General features: G+C 43.8%; 1 protein-coding gene across 4 annotated transcripts in view; it reads right to left on the bottom strand.

The window, feature by feature from the left end:
- Nucleotides 1-22,049, bottom strand: part of CNTNAP2 (contactin associated protein 2) — a 2,440,986-nt gene that overhangs the window by 82,428 nt on the left and 2,336,509 nt on the right. For all 4 annotated transcript variants that reach the window (XM_033930311.1, XM_033930310.1, XM_033930313.1 and 1 more), the window contains one exon: nt 5,237-5,330. In XM_033930311.1, coding sequence (XP_033786202.1) covers nt 5,237-5,330 — 94 coding nt within the window. The remainder of the gene's footprint in view (nt 1-5,236; nt 5,331-22,049) is intronic.

Here is a 22,049-nt window from a genome sequence, read left to right as displayed (position 1 = left end):
AGTGTATGGGGGAGCGATGAGGAGGAGGCGGGGTACTGCTATGAAGTTTCCCCATCTCTTGCAGCAGTGGGCATTAATAGCTTTGGCAATGCCCACTGCAATAAACAAATAGGAATCTCCATGGTAACCCTGCATCTCTGAAAGCCTTCCAAGCATTGAGATGTTTAAAAATGAAACATTTCGCAGAAACAGCACCAGCCTCCAAAGTCAGAGTCTCTTAAAAGTTAGTGACTCTGAAGGTGAGGAGGTAGGCCTCCCCAGCTGATAATTTTATATGTATAATAATATGAAGTTACAATGGCATTTCTACTTCAATTATAAATTTGGTGAACTGTGAGTAAAACATATATGGCAGATGAAATAACATTTCCCAGATTCTGGTACCCCCTTCTCCTGTGAAGCGAGTGTCTTCAGAGAGCATAAACCTGGCAGGCCTGTCATATCTCTATCTGTTTTGTCTGTCCCTCGGTGTCACTTCATTGCTTGTAGTTGCAGGCAGATCTGTTTCTTATACATATTTCCCTGCAGTGATAGTATTTGTTGTTAAAAGACTGTCTGTCTGTACACACATGAAGTTTTGTTTCAGATGCATATGTATCATGTATGCCCTTTTGAAACTAAAACCTCATATGAAATGAAGATTATCAGGGACATGTGTGTCACCATTCTTGTTACTGTTCTCCATTTCTGCCAATTTCTGTGGATCTGCAAGAGCAACCAATGATGGTGGCCAGCAAAGGGGAGGCCTACCCCTCAAAGAAGAATAGAAGATGACATTGATCCACAGGGATCTCAGGTACAGCAACCCAAAGAAGAGCAGGCACCACTTTTTTAAACTTATATTTGTTTGGGTTTCTTATCATGGGGCAGGAATGAACTCCATTTGCTCTTGCCCCACCAGTACCATGATCTAATCTAATCTGAATTTCTGTATCATACTTATCCAGATTAGGTTCAAGGCGATTTACAAGCTGAACCGGAACACTAGTGGTGTAGGGAGAGCCCATTTATCAGCGTTAACAAATAACACTGAAGTAAAGAGCAACTGCTCCTGAGGAAACATGCCAGTGAAACGGCTGGGTAGCCATCGGGTTTTAAGCTAAGTGTTCTTCCTAAAATTATTTTTAGCACCACATAGATGCATTACAATACAGTCTGCATTAAAAAATGAACAAGACCGATGATGAACACGTCACCCCAGTAAGGACACGAAATAAGTACAAGTAGTGTCTTGGGTGTTTGAGGTCTTGGTATAAAAACCAACTGCTACTAGTTTGTTCATACACAGTTGCATGCTGATTATATCAAGTACTTTTCTTGATGCCACTCAGCACCCTCTGTGACATGGAAGGAAAAATGGCCAATGCAAAATCAAAAGGCTCGATGGCCCAAGGAGATCGAGTGAAAAGTATACCAAAAACACCTGGGCAAAAAAGGGCCTTGAAGTGTCCCAAAGGCCAAAAATGGAAAAACTAACTGAATTGAACCAGTCAAGGGAAATGTGAAAAAACACAAAAAAGATGAAGAATTATGAAGAACATGCCAAAAATCCAATATCAGGAAGGCACAAAAATGACTTCTTAGTTTGACACGCTGAGGAGAAACCGAAGGCATGGCTTCTTGGCTTTGTAGAAAACTAAGAACTGATGGTACTGGCGCGTGCACAGTTTGGGCACTGCCTAAAGATTTAAAGTGACAGTGCACTTGGCAGTGTCCGTACTGGGTTCCGTGGATGAAATAGATGGTGCATAACTGCAAGGGGGCATGCATGTGGTGGGGAGGGGGCATGGGTGGGTCAGGGGCATGATTGGCGCTTGCACACTAACCACCAAATTATGTATATAGCACCTAAGTTATGCACACAAATTACTAAGCACAGCCAATTTGCTTGTTTTAAAAATCTAATCAGCACTGGTAATTAACACCTTATAATTGATGCTAATTGGCATAAACTAAAATTTATGCATGCTACTTGATACTTATTAAGTAAAATGCTACGTACCAGTTCTTGAACACAAATCTCAAAAGGTGGCGTGGCCAGGGGAGGAGCATGGGCAGATTGTGGGTGCTCCTAGAATTTATGTGTTATAGAATATGCCCGATGCATGCACAAGTTAGGTGCAGTGATTTAGGCTTAGCTTTCTTTGGCTTTAATGGCTGTGCCTAAAAGTTATGCAACACATTAAAGCTTATCACAATTCTATAAGGTGCCTGTACCTTTTATAGAATCACACTAAGCACCATTCTATTCAGCACTGATTTTTTCTAGCACTCTATTTATCATTTCTATAAAGCTACTAGACATACTTAACACTGTACATCAAAACATATAAATGACAGTCCCTGCTCAAAAGAGCTTACAATCTAGACAGCTGGACAAGAAGGTGCATCTATACACAGTGCTCAGGTGGGGGAATTACAGCGGGAATGATAAGACAGATATTGGTGCTTAGCAGGTGGGTTGGAGTTTGGAACTGAAATCAACTTCAAAGAAGTGGGTTTTGAGTCTGGATTTGAATACTGCCAGAGACAGAGCTTGATGTACCAAGTCAGGCATATGATGCAGCAAAGTAGCAGGGATGGCGTCTGGAGTTAGCCATAGAGAAGGGTACAGATAAGAGACATCCAATGAGTGGAGTGTCTGGGGAGGAGTGTGAGGAGAGATGAGAGAGGAAAGATACGAAGGAGCTGTAGAGCAAATACACTTGTAGGTCGGTAAGAGGAGTTTGAACTGTATGCAGAAATGGATAGGGAGCCAATAAAGTGACTTGAGGAGAGGGGTAATATGGGCATAGCGACATTGGTGGAGTATGAGCTATGCAGCAGAGTTCTGAACAGATTGAAGGGGAAAGAGATGGTGTAGCAGAAGTCCAGTGAGAAGCAGGCTGCAGTAGTCCAGGCAAGAGGTAATGAGGGTATGGATGAGGGTTATAGCAGTGTGCTCAGAAAGGAAGGGTCTGATTTTAGTGATATTGTAGAGAAAGAAACAACAGGTTTTGGCAGTCTGTTGGATATGCGATGAAAAGGAGAGAGATGAGCCAAAGATTACCCTGAGGTTGAGCCGACGAGACAGGAAGAATAATGGCATTGTTCACAGAAATAGAGAACGGGGGAAGAAGAGAGACGGGTATAGGTGGAAAGATAAGGATCTTAGTCTTGGCCATGTTTAATTTTAGATGTTGAGACATCCAGACAGCGATGTCAGACAAGAGTGTTGAAACCTGGGATTGAACTTCTGAAGATTTCATATGTAGAGAGATAGATCTGTGAGTCGTCAGCATAGAGGTGATACTGAAAGCCATGGAAGGGATTAGAGCACCAAAGGAAGAAGTGTAAATGAAAAAAAGAAGTGGTCCCAGGACAGAGCTTTGCGGTACAATGACTGACAATGGAGGAGGATCCATCATAGCATACGCTAAAGGTGCAATGGGAAAGATAGGAAGAAAACCATGAGATAGTAGAGCTCTGAAATCCAAGTAAGGTCAGTGTATTGATGAGTAGGTGGTAATTTACTACGTCAAAAGCTGTGGATAGATTCTGAAAGTTGAGGACTTTGGATTTGGCCAGGAGCAGGTCATTGTAGACTTTCATAAGAGCAGTTTCTGTAGAATGAAGAAGGCGAAAGCCCGATTGTAGCAGGTCAAGAATAGCTTGAGATGAAAGAAAGTCAACACAACGGCGGTGAACAGGTGGATATGAAGGGGGGGAGGGAGACAGGATGATTGTTGGAAGGGCAGCAAGGGTTCTTTGAGGAGTGGTGTAACAACAGCATGTTTGAAGGTGTCAGGCATAGTTGTGACGGAGAGTGATAGGTTGAGGATATGGCAGATAGAGGGGATGACAATAGGAAAGATTTATATATTTCCTCAGAATGGGTTACAGAATGATTGTCATGTCATTACAATTCACCTTCACATAAGAATACCCTTAGATCGATGCATGTAGAGGCATCTTATCTTACAGAATGATATGACTATGCAAATCTACAGAGTTACAATATTATCATACATGGTAATCAGACTATAGAACATTACAGAGTCATAATATAATTACTATCAAAGATTCCAGGACCTAGCAGATGATCAAACATTTTCAAGGCTTAAGATCGAGAGGGGAGATTAGGCAAAGATATAGGGATTAATGGCTTTGCGGAAATTTAGAAGACCCTCTAGGGAAATGATGTCAGACACACAGCTGAGGCCTGCACGAGTAGCAAGTAGGAGATGCTACTTACGCTGGTGACATTTTGAAGAGATGGGTGGGCGGAGAGGTGACAGCACCCCCACCAAGATGGCGCCCTGGGCAGTCCACAACCCCTGCACCCCCTTCCTACGCCACTTCCCCTAAGTTTCTAGAATACTGTAACTGCATCATTTAGTCATAGTCATCTACACCAGCCACTGACATGGCCTAAATGGCCAAGTCTTATTGTTGGCACTTACACTACTAGTAATTAAAATAGCAATTTCCTATACAGAATTCACAATTCATGCCTCACAATCTAGTGCCTAAATTTTGGTGACCTTTTCAGAATTATCCCCTTTGACTATACTACAGTAAAATTATACAAAAATGCACACCTCTAATGCTAGTGCCAGTGGCATAGTAAGGGGGTGCGGGGGTGCCGTCTGCCCAGGCGCCATGTTGGTGGGGGCGCTGGCACCCTTCCTTCTCTCCACCCTGCCTCTTCCCACTCCTCCCCTCGTCACACGCGCACCCCCTTCCTTAACCCCGCACCTCTAGTTATTCACCGCCACGAGCAACACCTTTAACGTGTTTCCCGCGACTGTGTCATCTTTCCCGCTGACATCACTTCTGGGTGCCGCACATAGGAAGTAACGCCAGAGGGACAGACGACAGGGTTGCAAGGAGCACGTTGAAGTACTTGTTGCTTACGGCAGTGAACAACTAGAGGTACTTGGGAAGGGGGCGCATGTAAGGCAGGGGTGATTGGGGAAGAAGACGAGGGTGGGGGAGGGGTGCCACCACCCCGGGCACCTCTCACCCTCACTATACCACTGGCTAGTGCTGCTGCTGAGCAGCCAGAGTACGCCCACTTGTTTTAGAGAAATTCCATCAGCAGCAGAGGAAATACAACACAGTATCAAAGGATAAAAATGTCAGGATCTCTGATAACTACTGCCATCTGCATCTCTCTCATTGTTCTTCCCCACATCCAGCAGCTGTGGCTGTACTGCCTATCCATACCCCCAGAGCTTTGCACCATCACACTTACCTATAACTCTTCCAAGGAAGAGGGCCTTGGGGGCATTGAAGAGCGTGTCAGACGATGCTGGCAAGCTGTATGTTGCTGGAGGATAATGATCCATCTGAGAGATGAAAAAAAAAAAAAAAAAGAGAGGAAAAGTATGGTAATATAAGTTAAGTTTTCAGCAATGCCTTGCTGTTTAAGAGAGGAAATCTCAACTTCAAAATGCATGTGGTCAGTTTTAGGCCATTTCCTTCCAACATAAACTTGCCCTGATTGTTCTTGCCCTCTTTTTGAGTAAATTATAATGTAAGGTCTGACTCACGAATGAAGGATAGGCTCCTCCTGATATTTCTGGTGGCAACTGAAACCATTATAATAGAGAGTGCAATTAATATCCTGCTACCTGACCTCAGTGGGCACATGCAACCCTTTAAGGCATTAGTGTGTGCAACAGTGGCGCACAGTGACATTTCTAGCAGGGGATTCAGGAGATGAGCTAAACCAGGGGTGACCAGTCTCGGCCCTTGCCAAGTCAAGTTTTCAGGATTTTCACAATGAGCGTGGCGCAGTGGTGAAAACTACAGTCTCAGCACTCTGGGGTTGTGGGTTCAAACCCACGCTGCTCCTTGTGACCCTGGGCAAGTCACTTAATCCCCCCATTGCCTCAGGTACATTAGATAGACTGTGAGCCCACTGGGACAGACAGGGAAAAATGTTTGAGTACCTGAATAAACTCATGTAAACCGTTCTGAGCTCTCCAGGGAGAATAGTATAGAAAATTGAAAAAAAAAAGAAAAGATCTGTATGCATACAATGGAGGCAGTACATGCAAATAATCTCATATATATTCATTGGAGAAATCCTGAAAACCTGATGTCATGTCTTGGTCTCTTTCTGAGAGTCACCTATAACATTTTTTAATTCATCTTTTAGCTTCTGTATTGATGTGAAGAAACTTAAATTCTGTATCACTACCATCATTCTGAAATCTATCCTTCAGCGTTGTACAAAGACTGACATCATGTGGTTTAGAACTGCAGATTCCATTAAAAATACTTTGATTAATGCAGACTTTGTGATATTTTGAGGATGAAGGAGTAAGTTATCATGGACCTAAAAATGAGAGGAGAGGCAAAAGAGAGAGCAGCAGACACATGACCTTTGCCTTGTTACCAATTCCTTCTTTAGGTCTTACTCTAATAGGAGTGACAGAAGATTGTCATTGTCACTCTGAGCCAAACTAATGCTGCCGTTGCCTGAAATATCCACAAAAATGTCCTTAACACTGGAAACAGAACCACTTAACAAGATCATAAACCCTGTGGCTTTAGGCTGAACTGATGGTACAGCTGCCTTTGACATCCATGAACATTTCTTTAACACACTCTGTCGTTAACAAAATCTCAACATATAACACCCCCAGAGAAGCAAAAGGAAGGACTCAGTGGCCCCAACATGTCACTTCTCAACCCCAGAGAAAACAGAAAGAGGGACCTGGGGACTCCTTCACATCATCTCTCAATGGGAGGCGATAGGCTGGGTCTGCCAAAGCCGCTCAGTCAACATAGTAGACAGCTCCTCAGGCCTTTCCAATTAAGCCAAAGCACTAGAACCCAACCCCAAATTCATTGATGAAGTCGCCATGACCTGGCACATGGAAGTAAAAGCTCTTTATGAAGGCTTAGCCTCAGTCAAAGAAGTCAAATGTTGTCCTTGTAAACTCTCCTCCCCTTTGAAGGGGGAAAGAAAATGGTACAAATCCAGATTGAATGACGACAAATCTAGCTGGAGGAAACTGCATCAAAAACACAAACAAACTACTCTCGAAACAAAAAAATATATTATTCCCAACAACTAAAAAAAACCCCAACAGGTCAAAAAAACCTGTTTACACTAACAAAAAAGACATTCACAGAATCACAAGGAGGCAACCAAACCCTAAACCAGGGGTCCCCAAAGTCCTCCTTGAGGGCCGAATCCAGTCTGGTTTTCAGGATTTCCCCAATGAATATGCATGAGATCTATGTGCATGCACTGCTTTCGATGCATATTCATTGGGGAAATCATGAAAACCCGACTGGATTTGGCCCTCAAGGAGGGATTTTGGGGACCCCTGCCCTAAACACTGACCTTGACAGTGATATGCTCTCTGACTTCTTTGCTAACAAAATAGACAAAATATGATCCCACCTGGATGCTATCACACAGCAAAATTGATCCCTCACAACCAATATTCAAAGTCACACCTGAGAACCTAAATCACTTTGAAACCGTCTCATATCAAGATCTCACCAAGATACTAAACATTAAACCTACCAGCTCCATCCTGGATCCCTGCCTGTCATACTTCCTAATTGCTGCCAAAAACGCCTTTGCAAGCTCAATCCTCTTCTTTATTAACACCTCCTTACAAATAGGCTCAGTGCTTACAAACTGGAAATCAGTTATTATCAGATCAATCCTATAAAAATCCACACTCAACCCAGTGTCCTCAGCAACTTTAGGCCCATCTCCAACCTACCCTTCATATCCAATATCATGGAAAAAGTTGTGCATGACCAACTCCTCTCCTACATAAACAATCAGGAAGCCCTATCCACATACCAGTCAGTGAGATGTCATAGCACTGAAACTGTCCTAATGGACATAATTGACGACTGCTTGAAACTCATGGAAATGGGAAGCAATGTCCTACTGGTGCTACTTGATCTCAGTGAAGCCTTGAACACTATTTACCATTCCCTCCTTATTACTCAACTTACTGAAACTGGCATCTGAGATGTTGCACTATGCTGATTCATTACCTTCTTGAGTAACAGAACCCAAAGTGTACTTCTGGACTCCACCCTATCAAAACCGAAACCAATCAAATACGGAGTCCCACAGGGAGCTCTCTTGTCCCGTTTTCTATTCAACCTCTACATTAAACCTGTCCTAGATATAGCCCAATTACACCACAAACAAATCCACTCCTTCGCTGCTAACATCCTCTTGGAAAAAGCCGCTACTTCCAGATTATGAAACTTCACAGCTGTCTCATGGAAATAAAAAAAAAAAATGGACGTCTATAAATAAACTGCAACTACATGCCTCAAAAACAGAATTCCTTTGGATCTGTAAAGAGTAATGCATCTATACTTGTCCCTCTCTTCTCTGGGAAGCCACTATCATAATTGCAAAAGACCAAGCATATAGCTTAGGTATACTTCTAGATGCATACCTCTTACTCTCCAGTCATATTTCCCAAGTAATCTCATCCTCATTCTACTATCTCTGGCAGCTCAAGAAAATAAGGAATTACGTCTCTGAACTTGACTTCACCCAACTTTTCCATGCCTTCATCCTATCCACAGGGACTACTGCAATGCATTATTCAACAATCTAACAGCAAAAATAATCTCCATCGCCTAAGAGTACATAACACAGCAATTATACTCCTAAAGAACCTCCATGCTCACAACCCCATCTCACAAGCACTATCATCAGCCCACTGGCTACCCATCACCAAGCATTGTATCTTTAAGGGCCTAGTAATAGCATACAAGTCCTTACAGAACATAGTGCCCAGCTACATGACAAACAAGCTTCCTCCATACATCCCAAACATACCACTCTGCACTCAAGAGGAAACACGTCTTCAGATACCACCTGGCTGTGCCCTCCAACTCCAGAGTGCCAGACATCATGCTTACTTCCATTTCATGCCAAGCTACTGGAATCAACTGCCTCTTCATATCAGATCCCTCAATGGACTTCTGAGCTTTAGGAGAGCTATAATGACTTATCTCTTCCCATAAATTCCTTTTGCTTACTATTCTTTAGTACTTCTCCCAGTATTATTCCTTAACTCAAACCCTTTCAGCCATTTTGAAGAAATTGATCCTCTCTATTTTTTCTACCTCAGTATGCTAACTCTATGTATGTAAACTTAGATAACAACCTAAGATGACCAAATTGTATGCTAAAATTGACTCTCCATGTATACCAACCTAAGATGTTCAATCTATACTGTACATATGTAAATTATAACCTGTCTATGCATTATGTATGTCAACCGTAACCTATTTGCTCATGGTGGTAAACAACTAAGAGGTATAGGGGAAGGGAAGGAGTGGGAAGAAGCGGAGGGGGCAGAGAGGAGGAGTGGTGTCAGCGCCCTCACCAACATGGTACACAGGGCGGACCCTCCCCCCTACTACACCACTGGCGGTATAGAAGCTTTCAATAAACAATTGTTGGAACATGATACTATGCTTGATGTACTTTTGGTCTGACTGGTGGTTATACAAAATCTTTCAAGGCTATTTAGAGATGATGTTTCAGAAATTTAGTTGCATACTGTAGACTTTTATTTCTCTTGTTCTGAGCAATTGTAATTACATCTTTTTGTTAGTATAATTTCTTTGTTCAATTTGTGGAATTGCATATATAATGAAAGACAGGGAAAGAGTTTAGACTAAAAGCAAATAGGCCTTCTCTCCACTTCCCCACCCACAAATATAATTTTTAGCTAACCTTATTTAAATAAAGACATTCAATAGACTATTATCCCCTACACAATGAGACAATTACAGTAAAGTGATAGATGAGTGACTCCAAGAGATGTAGGCACTACAATGACTGGTCTACATTGGCTGCTGTTGCCTCAAAGCTCACAGATAAAGATTGAGCTTTTCTGGTCATTAAACAGAAAAAAAATGAGCTGGCCCAGTAGCTAAGGTTTTTCGTACTATACACTGTCATGAAAAAGTCTCACAGAAGCAATGCTAAAAGAATATTTACCATACAGATAGATATGGCTTAAGGGAATTGGTCAGCATGCCTGTAGCAAAAGGAAGTCTTTCCTAATTAGATATTTTAGAATGTGTAATCAGACAAGTGGATAAAGATGAGCCAGTTGATATAGATCATTTTAGAAGTTTCTAGATGTGTAAATTTATACATCTGGATTGCATAGACTTGCAAATAGTGATTTTAGAAAGCTAGGGCATGTGAGGTGGGAATATGTCTTGTTATGGATGCAAAATAGACTTCTAGGAGTATCCCATGTTATGATGAGCATACTTTATCTATTTGAAAACATTTCTCCATCAGCTTTTGCACCTGCCTTTAGGACTGCATTACTGCCAGCTAACAGTTTAGAGTTGGGGTATAAACAAAAGGGCAGTTGCAAACCTTTGTCAATTCCCCCCAGCAAACATTTCAACCCTCAGTGCCAATATATCTGACATAACTCCATCAACACCCAATCCCCTGCAGATCTAGGACAAGTGACCATGGCCAACTCACCATGGGTTACTTATCCTGTGGTCAGTTGGCCATGGTTAGTTATCCCTTTCCTAATTGTTTAACCTTTCAAACAATACTAAAACAAATGGCATTCCATGAAGCTAATAACCAACAGATTAAAAACAAATAATAGAACATGCTTTCCTATCAGGACTTAAAACTTTGGAATCTGTTGCTGGAAGATTTGGTCAAAATGACGTTCAAAATAGCGTTCAATTTGGACAAATTCCTGGAGAAAACTATTATTGGATGGTAGACTTAAGAAAGCTATCACTTTTCTCTGGAAAAAGGCCATAAGAAATAGATCCACTTTTTGGGATCTGCCAGGTACTTTACTGCCTGGATTGGCCATTGTTGGAAAAATAATGCTAGGCTTCATGGACCTTGGTTTGATTCAACATGCCAGTGGCATAGCAAGGGTGAGAGGTATCCAGGGTGGTAGTGCCCCTCTCCTGCCCTCATGTCCGCTTCCCCCCACTCCTTCCCCGATCCCACCTGCCGCTTGCACCCCCTTCTCTTGTACCTCTAGTTGAAGTTATTGCTTGAGGCAGTCAACAACGTGCTCCTCGCGACCCTGTTGGCTCTCCCTCTGATATCACTTCCTATGCAGGGCACCCAGAAGTGACATCAGTGGAGAGCCGATGGGGTCACGAAGAGCATGTTGTTGACCACCGTATTTGTCATTAATTGGAATAGAGGTTCAAAGCAAGCCATTAAGGGATGGTGGCAGACTGGAAATGTTTCTAAGTGGAAAAAGAATGCACTATAGATCTTTCATCTAGATATGTTACCTACATGGATTAAATGCTGAAATTAATTAACATTCACTTGATTCATGTTTTCTTTGACCTTTTGGTAAATTAATTGCACTGTGAGGCTGCTGGTCCGTTTGCGCTCTGTAAAACTGATTTATCAAATGATTGCTTTGTACTTAAGCCAGCATTAGAGGCAGTTAATTTTGATATACTGTCGAAGCACATGAAATTATGAGACTTGCTATTTCAGCCACTACTTAACAGTATTAAAGAAACAATATCAGAAGCTTCATAGAAAGATGAGAGGCATATAAGAGCCTCCAGTACTGATCTCTGCTTATTCTCATAAGGATGCTGAGAGTTCATGAGGATTTAGTGGGATTCATAAGATACGTTGGTCAATTATTCTTAGAGTTGGCCCACTCACTTGGTGCATTTTGAATGGGACTTCTTGTTCATATCGCAACATGTGCAGTTTGGATTGCACCTCATGGGTCCCAGCCCACGTCTCTGATCGCACGGCAATCTATTTTCTGTAAGACCTGGAAATAAGGTTTCCCTTAGAAGGGAACGATGGTACTTTTACCTAAACTAGAGTCATTTTCAGTTACACACCTTTAACAGAGACAGAAGAACTAGACAGAGATCTTATCGAGCACAAAGGACTGCAATGAAAGGGAAGGTGTTGGTGTTGGATTTTAAATGGGTGTGAAATGGAGCATGCCATCTGTGGAATAAGTTAACATTTGAAAGATCTTGGACTTCCTTCAAGAAGCATTCCTAAGACAAGCAATAAGAGAGACCAGAAGGAAAGAGCTGATGCTGTACCTGATACTTAGCTAAGCTGGCTAACCACTGATATTCAGTGGGAGAGGGCCAGCTATCTCCTGCTGAATATCCCGGTCACCGGCTATGTCGTATAACAAAGCCGAAAGGCAACAACAAAAAAAATCCAACAGAACTACAGTAAAGTATCAAGTAGAAGAACAAAAGCAAAAACTGCAGTGGTGATGTACAAGATACCAAGTCTTTAATTAAATGATCATCAAAAATAGTCTTTAAAAACAAAATCATAAAAGCAGTTTGTATCCAAAAGGATTGATGAACCCAGACCCGACACGGTCCATGTTTCGAAGAAACACTCCTTCCTCAGAGATCCTAATTGGTATCATATGCAGGAAACCTGATGAATAACAACTGGAATCGGCAGTGAACAGCCACACAATCTATGAGAGCTCCTACGCAGTGTAGGACAAAAGCGGAAGCTATGTCGCATAACAAAGCCGGTCAGTGCCAATATTCATTGGATGACTGGCTAAGCCTAGCAGACAGATAGACCCCCATAAATAGCAGGTATATATTTGGCTGCTATGACTAGTAGCTTGGCTGGCTATATCTACCGTGGCTTAATGTAGACCAGAAATTCAATGCTGGTGACCAGATATGGCCCCAGAATTGAATTTCTGGGTTTGTTGCTGACTGCAAGACGTAGCCAGCTGCCTCCTCTGATCTGAAAATTGGGCTAGGTATTTCTAGTGTTCAGGCAGGTGATTATCACTTAAGTACTGCCACTCTGGGTCAGACTACAGGTTTATGAAGCACAGTATCATATTTCCAACACTAGCCAATTCAGGTCACTAGTTCCTAGAAAAACCTAAAAAGTAATAAAATTCCATGCTGCTCACCCCAATAACAGTTATGCACTTTTTCTTCAGGAACTTGTCCAAAGCTTTTGAAAAGCCAACTATACTAACTGCTCTTACTACATTTTCTAGGAACAAATTCCAGAGCTTTAATTATGCTTTGATGGGAAAAAATATTTTCTTTGATTTGTTTTAAATGTATTACTTTGAACAAGGAGTGTTCAATTTATCTACCTCAGGGGCAAAGAAAAGAGTTTTCATAAATTTTTTTATTTGTTTTTCAATATAGTCTCCTGATAGCTCCATACACTTTATCCACTTTTCCTGCAATGACTTTAACCCCTTTCAAAAGAATTCTTCTGGTTGACCTTCAAACCAGGATGTCACAGATTCCTTGACGTCTCCATTGCTTGAAAACCGCTGCCCATGGAGAGATTTCAAAATGTGGAACAGGAAATAATCTGAGGGAGCCAGGTCAGGACTGTAGGGTGGATGGTTCAGCTGCTGAAACCCACATTCTTGGATGGCAGCCTGTGATTGTCGTAACATGTGCACAAGCGCTTTGCCATGAAGAAGCAGTATGCCTGCTGTGAATTTTCCTAGTCTTTTCTCCTTGATTGACACCCGCAAAGCAATCATTATGTTGATGTAACTTTCCCAAATTATGGTTGTCTTGTGTGGCATGAACTGCAGAAGCAAAAGTCCTTCATCATCCCAGAAGACATTTACCATGGCTTTGCCTGCAGATTTTTCTGTCTTGAACTTTTTAGTGATGGGGATGACATTTGCTTCCACTGCATTGACTCCATTTTGGACTCAGGGTCTCTGTGATAGACCCAAGTCTCATCAGTCATCAAACGATGAAAAAAACTCACTTGGTCTTCAAGGAGCATCTCCAAGTTCTCCTGACAGCACTGGAGCCTCATGACCTTCTGACATGACATCAGCATTCTTGGAACCCATCTTGCACTAACCTTGGACATGCCCAACTTTTCATGAATTATTTTCCAAAATATACCTGCTGAGATGCCCATTTCTTCAGCTATTTGGGAAATCTTAATTCATCTGTCTGACAAAATTAAATCCTTGACTTTCTTGCACATTTCTCTGGAAGTTACTTCCACAGGCCCTCCCAGTGTTAGGTCATCTTCAGTGGACTCTCTACCGCACTTTAAACTGCTTGTTCCAAAATTTTACTTTGTAGGATGATGAGGGCAGTTTACCATAAATTGCAATCAGGTATTCATGGATCTCCTTTGACTTTTTCCCTTCTTTTGTAAGAAATTTTATCACTGAACGGTACTCCAAATCTAGCAGTTTCATACTTGATTCACATGAGGATTCTCCTGACATCCTGTCTCTTGGAACGTTAGACTCACACAGAGCCACGACTGTGCATGAGTAACCACGAGACAAGTCATAACATGCACAGACTTATTTCAACATGCTTGCTACTTTTTTTCATACTCAGGTAGATGAAATATTGAACGCCCCTTGTAACTTTATAGTATGCCCCATAGTCTTTGCACTTTTTATAAATGAGTAAACAACTGATTTGTATTTACCCATTTCAGTTGGGCTAGACCTTATTAGAAAGGACCCCATCCTGGAATGCCCAATCAAAATTGGAACTAACCCTACTCAGTCTCTGTCCCTCCCCCCAAAAAATGTCAAAGATAGGTGGCATATCTTCTGTGAATACCAACCTCAACTAAGTAAACTTCAAGTTCTAGGGAGCACCGCATCCCTGTGTGGAGCACCATTCATGGCACAGGTAAAGAATAAGTGTATCTCCAAGCTGGAGACCCTGTTCCTACATCTCTATGACTCTCTAAAGAAGGAGCTGGGCCCATTGTGCCTTATTTTTAAAATACTAAATACTGAACACTCCCAATAAAGCAGAACATAACCCCATGTGGGATCTGTATTGCACGATGCATTTTTAAGCCCTTTTCTCCAAATTTTCAGATGAAGATAAATGAGTCATATTAAAAGTGTAATTTTAGAAACAAAGAAACAATGAAGGCATTTAAATACCATACAGCCTCTCTAGTCTGCTTTTCCATGCCATCTACAATCCCTTCCTAAAGTTGTTCAAATAAAAAACACACAAACACAAACGTCTGTCCCTGGAAAGATGGTTGAAGCACTGATCAAGGATAGCATAGTCCGGCACCTAGATACACACGACTTGATGAAACCCAGTCAACATGGGTTCAGGAAAGGGAAATCATGTTTAACAAATTTACTTCAATTTTTTGAGATCGTGAACAAGCAAATTGATAGTGGAATGCCGGTGGACATAATATATTTGGACTTCCAGAAGGCGTTCGACAAAATTCCACATGAAAGACTTCTCAGGAAACTACAAAGCCATGGAATAGAGGGAGATATACACAGGTGGATAGGCAAATGGCTGGAAAACAGAAAGCAGAGAGTGGGCATAAATGGGAAGTTCTCAGACTGGGAGAAAGTGACTAGTGGTGTGCCCCAGGGCTCGGTTCTTGGGCCGATCCTATTTAATATTTACATCAATGACCTGGAAGAAGGAGTATCCAGTGAGATCATTAAGTTTGCAGACGACACAAAGCTATGCCGGGCAATCAGATCGCAGGAGGATAGCGAGGAACTCCAGAGCGACTTGTATCAGTTAGAGAAATGGGCAGAGCAATGGCAGATGAAGTTCAACGTGGAGAAATACATGGCAATACTCGAAAGGGTCCAGAGGAGGGCAACGAGGATGATAAAGGGTATGGAGAACCTTTCATATGCCGAACGGTTAGACAGGCTGGGGCTCTTTACCCTGGAAAAGCGGAGACTGAGAGGGGACATGATAGAAACTTATAAAATCATGAAAGGCATAGAGAAGGTGGAGAGGGACAGATTCTTTAGACTAGCAGGGACAACTAAAACAAGAGGTCATTCAGAAAAACTGAGAGGAGACAGATTCACAACGAATGCAAGGCGGTTCTTCTTCACTCAGAGGGTGGTGGACACCTGGAACGCGCTTCCCGGAGAGGTAATAAGACAGAGTACAATTCTGGGGTTCAAAAAGGGACTGGATGACTTCCTGGAAGCAAAGGGGATAGAGGTTTACCGTACATTGAGCGAATAGGGTATGGATATTTTAGGTTAGGTAGGGAACACTTTCAGGTCGTGGACCTGGGGGGCCGCCGCGGGAGCGGACTGCCGGGCACGATGGACCCCTGGTCTGACCCGGCAGAGGCAACACTTATGTTCTTATGTTCTTAAATGCAAAGTAATGCATTTAGGTAGTAAGAATAAGGAACACGAGTATAGAATGTCAGGCGCAACTCTGGGTAAGAGCGAACAAGAAAAGGACCTGGGTGTACTGATAGATTGGACCCTGAAGCCGTCGGCACAATGTGCGGCAGCGGCAAAGAAAGCAAACAGAATGTTAGGCATGATAAAGAAAGGAATCACGAGTAGATCGGAGAAAGTCATAATGCCGCTTTATAGAGCAATGGTCAGACCACACTTGGAATACTGTGTCCAACATTGGTCTCCCAACCTAAAGAAGGATATAAAACTGCTGGAGAGGGTGCAGAGACGAGCAACGAAGCTAATAAGAGGTATGGAGAACTTGGAATATGAGGAACGACTCAAGAAACTGGGACTGTTCTCCCTTGAGAAGAGGAGGCTGCGAGGGGACATGATCGAGACGTTCAAAATGCTGAAAGGCATCGATAAAATAGAGCAGGAAAATAAATTATTTACATTGTCCAATGCGACACGGACAAGAGGACATGGTTTGAAGCTAAGGGGGGACAAGTCCAGGACAAATGTCAGGAAGTTCTGCTTTACGCAGCGAGTGGTGGACGCCTGGAATACTCTCCCAAAGGAGGTTATTAAGGAATCCACTGTGCTGGGATTCAAAGGCAAATTAGATGCACATCTCCTTAAGAGAGGCATAGAGGGATATGGGTGACTAAAACTACATCAGGTGTATACCTGACTGGGCCTCCGCGTGTGCGGATCGCCAGACTCGATGGACCATGGGTCTGATCCGGAGATGGCAGTTCTTATGTTCTTATGTTCTAACACAAGCTATTGGGACGTCTAAGCAGCCAGCATTCTTAGTAAACTGGCCACACAGACATCTGAGCAGAGCAGAGGGACACTCTAGGGCAGGGGTGTCAAACTCAAATCACATAAGGGGCTTAAATCTAAAACGTAGGCTAAGTTGTGGGCCGGATTTTTTATTAAGATTCTTTCCCCCTCCTTTGCTGATGTGCATTGTGGGCCCCAGTGCCGGTGGTGGCTCTGATGCTCACAGGACTTCTGTGAGCATCGGATCAATCGCCGGCGCCATAACTCATGCTGCGCGCCAGCAAAGGAGGGGGTTAGTCTTAGTAGAAGAATAGGGATGCAACTTTTCTAACCCCATGCCGGCTACAAAATAAATAAAAAAGACTTTTCCTCTTTTTTAGGTCCTAGTTCACGCTTGCTGTCTAACACCAGCTCTGGCAGGATACATACCGTATTTGCCGGCGTATAAGACGACTGGGCGTATAAGACGACCCCCCAACTTTTACAGTTAAAATATAGAGTTTGTTATATACTCGCCATATAAGACTACCCCTTCTTCCGCACACCTTCTGCACAACAAATAAAACTTAAAAGAACATCAGAATTTATTTCAACAATTTTAATTAATTCACTAAAGCTGAATAGAACAATAAACCCATGGGAGCTGCCATGCTATTTGTTTTCTAAACTGCTAACCAAACTGAAACTGTCAATGATAGAAGGAAGATAACACATAGAGGGAGAGAGCAAGTGCCGGGCAAGTCCCTAGCAAGTTTGCTGGCATGACAGTTTCCCTTTAAAAGCCTTCAAAAGCCTCCTGTTCGCCCCCGCAACTTCCTTAAGGGCTAGACTCCACACACGGCCGCATGTGCGAGAGACGTAGTAAAGAGAAAAGGGGTGGGTCCAGAGCGCCGCTGCTTCCCGCTGCGCAGGATGAAGGAGATGGCACCCTTGTCACACTGATGTCCCGCCATGGCCTCGCTGATGTCCCGGCAGGTTTACTAGTACCGTAAGCACCGTAAGGAGGTAAGGAAGGAACATAAGAACATAAGAACATAAGAACTGCCATCTCCGGATCAGACCCATGGTCCATCGAGTCCGGCGATCCGCACACGCGGAGGCCCAGTCAGGTATACACCTGATGTAGTTTTACCACCCATATCCCTCTATGCCTCTCATAAGGAGATGTGCATCTAATTTGCCTTTGAATCCTAGCACAGTGGATTCCTTAATAACCTCCTGTGGAAGAGCATTCCAGGCGTTCACCACTCGCTGCGTAAAGCAGAACCTCCTGACATTTGTCCTGGACTTGTCCCCCCTTAGCTTTAAACCATGTCCTCTTGTCCGTGTCACGTTGGACAGTGTAAATAATTTGTTTTTCTGCTCTATTTTATCGATGTCTTTCAGTATTTTGAACGTCTCTATCATGTCCCCTCGCAGCCTCCTCTTCTCAAGGGAGAACAGTCCTAGTTTCTTGAGTCGTTCCTCATATTCCAAGTTCTCCATACCTCTTATTAGCTTCGTTGCTCGTCTCTGCACCCTCTCCAGCAGTTTTATATCCCTCTTTAGTTTGGGAGACCAATGTTGGACACAGTATTCCAAGTGTGGTCTGACCATTGCTCTATGTTAGGGCATGTAAAGTAAGGGCATGTAAACAGTACCCGGCGTATAAGACGACCCCCGACTTTGGGGAGGATTTTAAGGTACTGAAAAGTCGTCTTATACGCCGGCAAATACGGTATTTCAAATCTGACATATTGTAATCACAAAATAGAAAATAAAATTATTTTTTCTATCTTTTTTTGTCTGCTCGTTTTGCTTTTGGTCCCAATTTCTTTCTGATTTAGTCTATCTTCTAATTCTCTTTCCAGTGTCTGCTGTCCATTTTTTTTCTCCTTTTCTCTTTTGCTCCAGTCCCTGTCTCCAACATATTGATTTTTCCCTTTCAACTTTTCTCCTTTTTTCTTTTCTGCCTCTGTCCACTCAAATGTTGCCTTCTTTCTCATCCTTCTCCTTTTTAAATTTTCAGCTACCTATCAATTTTCCATCTTCTCTTATTCTGTAGCTCTCCCATTTCCCATCTCACTCCTTTCCCAGCCTCCTATTTCCTTCTATCTCTCCTTCTCTCTCATCTTGGTCCTCTTGGTCCAACATTTTGCTCCGTCTCTTTTCTGTTGTTGTTCTTCTTCCCTCCCCCCTTGATGCTGAACAATGAGATGGAAGAAAAAAAAAAAAAAGAGATGCTGCATCTCTCTCTCCCTTTCACCCCCAGGCCTAACATTTCTCCATCCCCTTCCATCTCCAGATTCAACTTCTCTCCCTTTCTCTTCCCAACTGCCCCCCATCACATCTCTCTCCCTGTCTGCCTGCCTCCCTCCCCCAAGGTCAACCATTTCTTCTCCCTCTTTCTCCACACTATCCCAAGTCCAACCTTTCTCCCTTCATCTTGTTCTCTTCACAGCCCGTCATGCCTTTCCCTCCGGTGCCGGTCCGATATTGCTGCCAGGCCGGGGAATCTGCCGGCCTCGGTGATTCGGAAGTGCTGTGCGTGGCTCCTCCTCTTGCTTTTTGCCTGCCGCAGTCTGTCTCCAATGACACGCAACTTCCTGTTTCCACCCGGGTGAACCATGGCAGACGGAGGGCAGGAGGGGGAGCCACAAACAGCACTGCCAAGTTGCTGCTAAGGCCGGCAGACTTTCCGGCTTGGTGGCGGCGTTGTCGGACCGGCGCAGAGGGGAGGACATGCTGGGCTCAAAGGGGAAGATTGGGAACATTGCTGCAGGCCACATAAAAAGACTAGATGGGCTGGATTTGGTCCGCGGGCCTTGTGTTTGACACATGTGCTCTAGGGGGTACTACAGTGAATGTCACACTTAGAAATCCCACGAACACGTCACTATAACCTGCTTATATTATATTGTGAGCTCTCCAAAACCCACCCAGACCTTACTGTACCCACCTGTACACCACCATAATAGTCCTTATGCCTGCAGGTGCGATCTTTATGTAGGTACAGTAGGTTTTGGGTGGGTTTTAGAAGGCTCACTATACAATATAAGCAGGTTATAGTACATGGGCTTGTCGTGCCTCTGGGCCTTGCGCACATCTGAGAAACTGAAAGCTATGCCACCAGTAGTTTCACTAACAGTAGGGCCTCCCAAGGCAGACAGGTTTCAACGGAGATATCAGACTAACGATGTACCACCACATCTGGGCAGCAGCATATGGGCAGTGTTGGAGGCAGAGGATCACGTCTGAAGCAATAATGGTGACATTAAATTTATAATGAGCAGAAGAAAGGCCTGGCAATCTACTTCTGTATTCTGCCACGAAAACTTGATGATGATCATCAAGTCACTAGAACTCAAAACATGAATCCATGGAACCTAACAACAACATAGTGACGTGTACCTGGGACTTTTATTTTGAAACTCTTTTTTATTGGTAAATAGAATAACAACTCACAACCACAGAATACAGAGAAGGATTGTAACAGTTACAAGAAAAGTCAAAGGAGGTCACCTCCCCCCCAAAGAGGACTGGACTCTGATGTCCTCTCAGGGAACAAAGAAACCCAAACACCCCCCCACAAACCCATACCCCCCCCTTCCCCCCAAACCCCTCCACCCCCCCAGCCCCAACAGAAAGAATCCCAGGTCAGACAGGTGGAGCAGAGTACAATTGTAACCCATTTACAATTCGACTACGACTTCTTGGCGGCAAACTGTCCAAGTATGGAAGCCAAGTACGAATAAAGTCACTACTCTTTCGGCGAGAGGAACAAGCCAGCCGGGCCTCCCAACACATCAGCTCATGTAGTTTGTTCCTCCAATACCAGAAGGAGGGAGGAACATCGGCCAGCCAATGGTTCAAGATACACTTCTTCCCTAAAATATAACATTTACTCAAGAACAACTTTTCAGCGGAAGAAAAAGCAGAAAATGCAGGGAAGTAAGCAAACAACATGTGGAAAATAGAAAGAGGAACAGGAACCCGAAGGAGATCCTGCAGGAAGGAGGCCAGAGCCCCCCAGAAACCCTGTATACTCTCACAACTCCAAAAGCCATGAAAATAAGAGTTCACTTCAGTGTTACAGGTGAGACAAACCTGGGTATCCACACAGCCCATATAGAAGGCCCGGCTCTGGGAGGTATAGGCCCGCAGCAAGGTCCTGTAATGGCACTCTCGCAGCTCAGCATTTGAGACTAGGGCCGGAATCCGGCGTATAGCGTGGAGCAACCAATCTGCCTTAAGCTCCCGCCCCACATCCCTCCGCCAAGCCTCCAAAACCAAGGAAAAGTCATGGGGAGGCTCCAGGGCTACAAGCCGCCTTTGAAAAAAAGAAACCGAAATCTGAGGCTCCGGATCCTCCCCCCCCCTCCAAAAAAGCTCTAAACCGTAGCCCAAAGGACAAAGAGAGAGAATCTCTAGGAAGCGAGCGCACATAGTGACGCAGCTGACAATGCGCGAAATCAAGCCCTTGAGAAGGAAGACCCCCCTGTCGCAAGTCAGCGCAGGATTGCAGCTCCCCGTCATCCCGCAGAACCTGAAAGAGAAATTCACAGCCCTTAGCCCGCCATCTTCCGAAAACTGAAGGCCCAAATCCCGGAGGGAAAGAAAGATTACCGGCCAGGGGCAACAACACACTAACCCGCGAATCCTGATGCCACATGGGAAGAATCCGCCGCCACACCTCCCAAAGAGGGCGAAACAAGACACTACGTCTACCAGGAGCAGGTACCTCCACCAACCGTGCGTGCAAAAGAGACACAAGGTGGGTAGGATAAAAATAATCGCGCTCGAAGGAGATGTCCGTATACAGAGCGGTACCCAAAGTCCAATCTCGAATATGCCGCAATAGACAAGCCCAGTTATACAACCTAAGATTCGGCACCCCAAAGCCACCCCGGTCCCACGAACCCACCATAAAGCGCCACCGTAGCTTAGGCTTGCGGCCTCCCCAACAGAACCTCGAAAGCAAAGAGTAAAAAGTCCGTATGTCCCGCTGCAAAAGACACAAGGGAAGCGTCTGCAGGACGTACAACCATCGAGGAAAGAGCACCATCCGAAAGAGATGCACTCTTCCCATCAAGGAGAGCG

Source organism: Geotrypetes seraphini, chromosome 2 (assembly GCF_902459505.1).
Source record: "Geotrypetes seraphini chromosome 2, aGeoSer1.1, whole genome shotgun sequence".
NCBI lineage: Eukaryota > Metazoa > Chordata > Amphibia > Gymnophiona > Dermophiidae > Geotrypetes > Geotrypetes seraphini.
The sequence above is the reverse complement of the archived record's forward strand: the minus strand, read 5'-3'. Positions and strand labels throughout refer to the sequence as shown.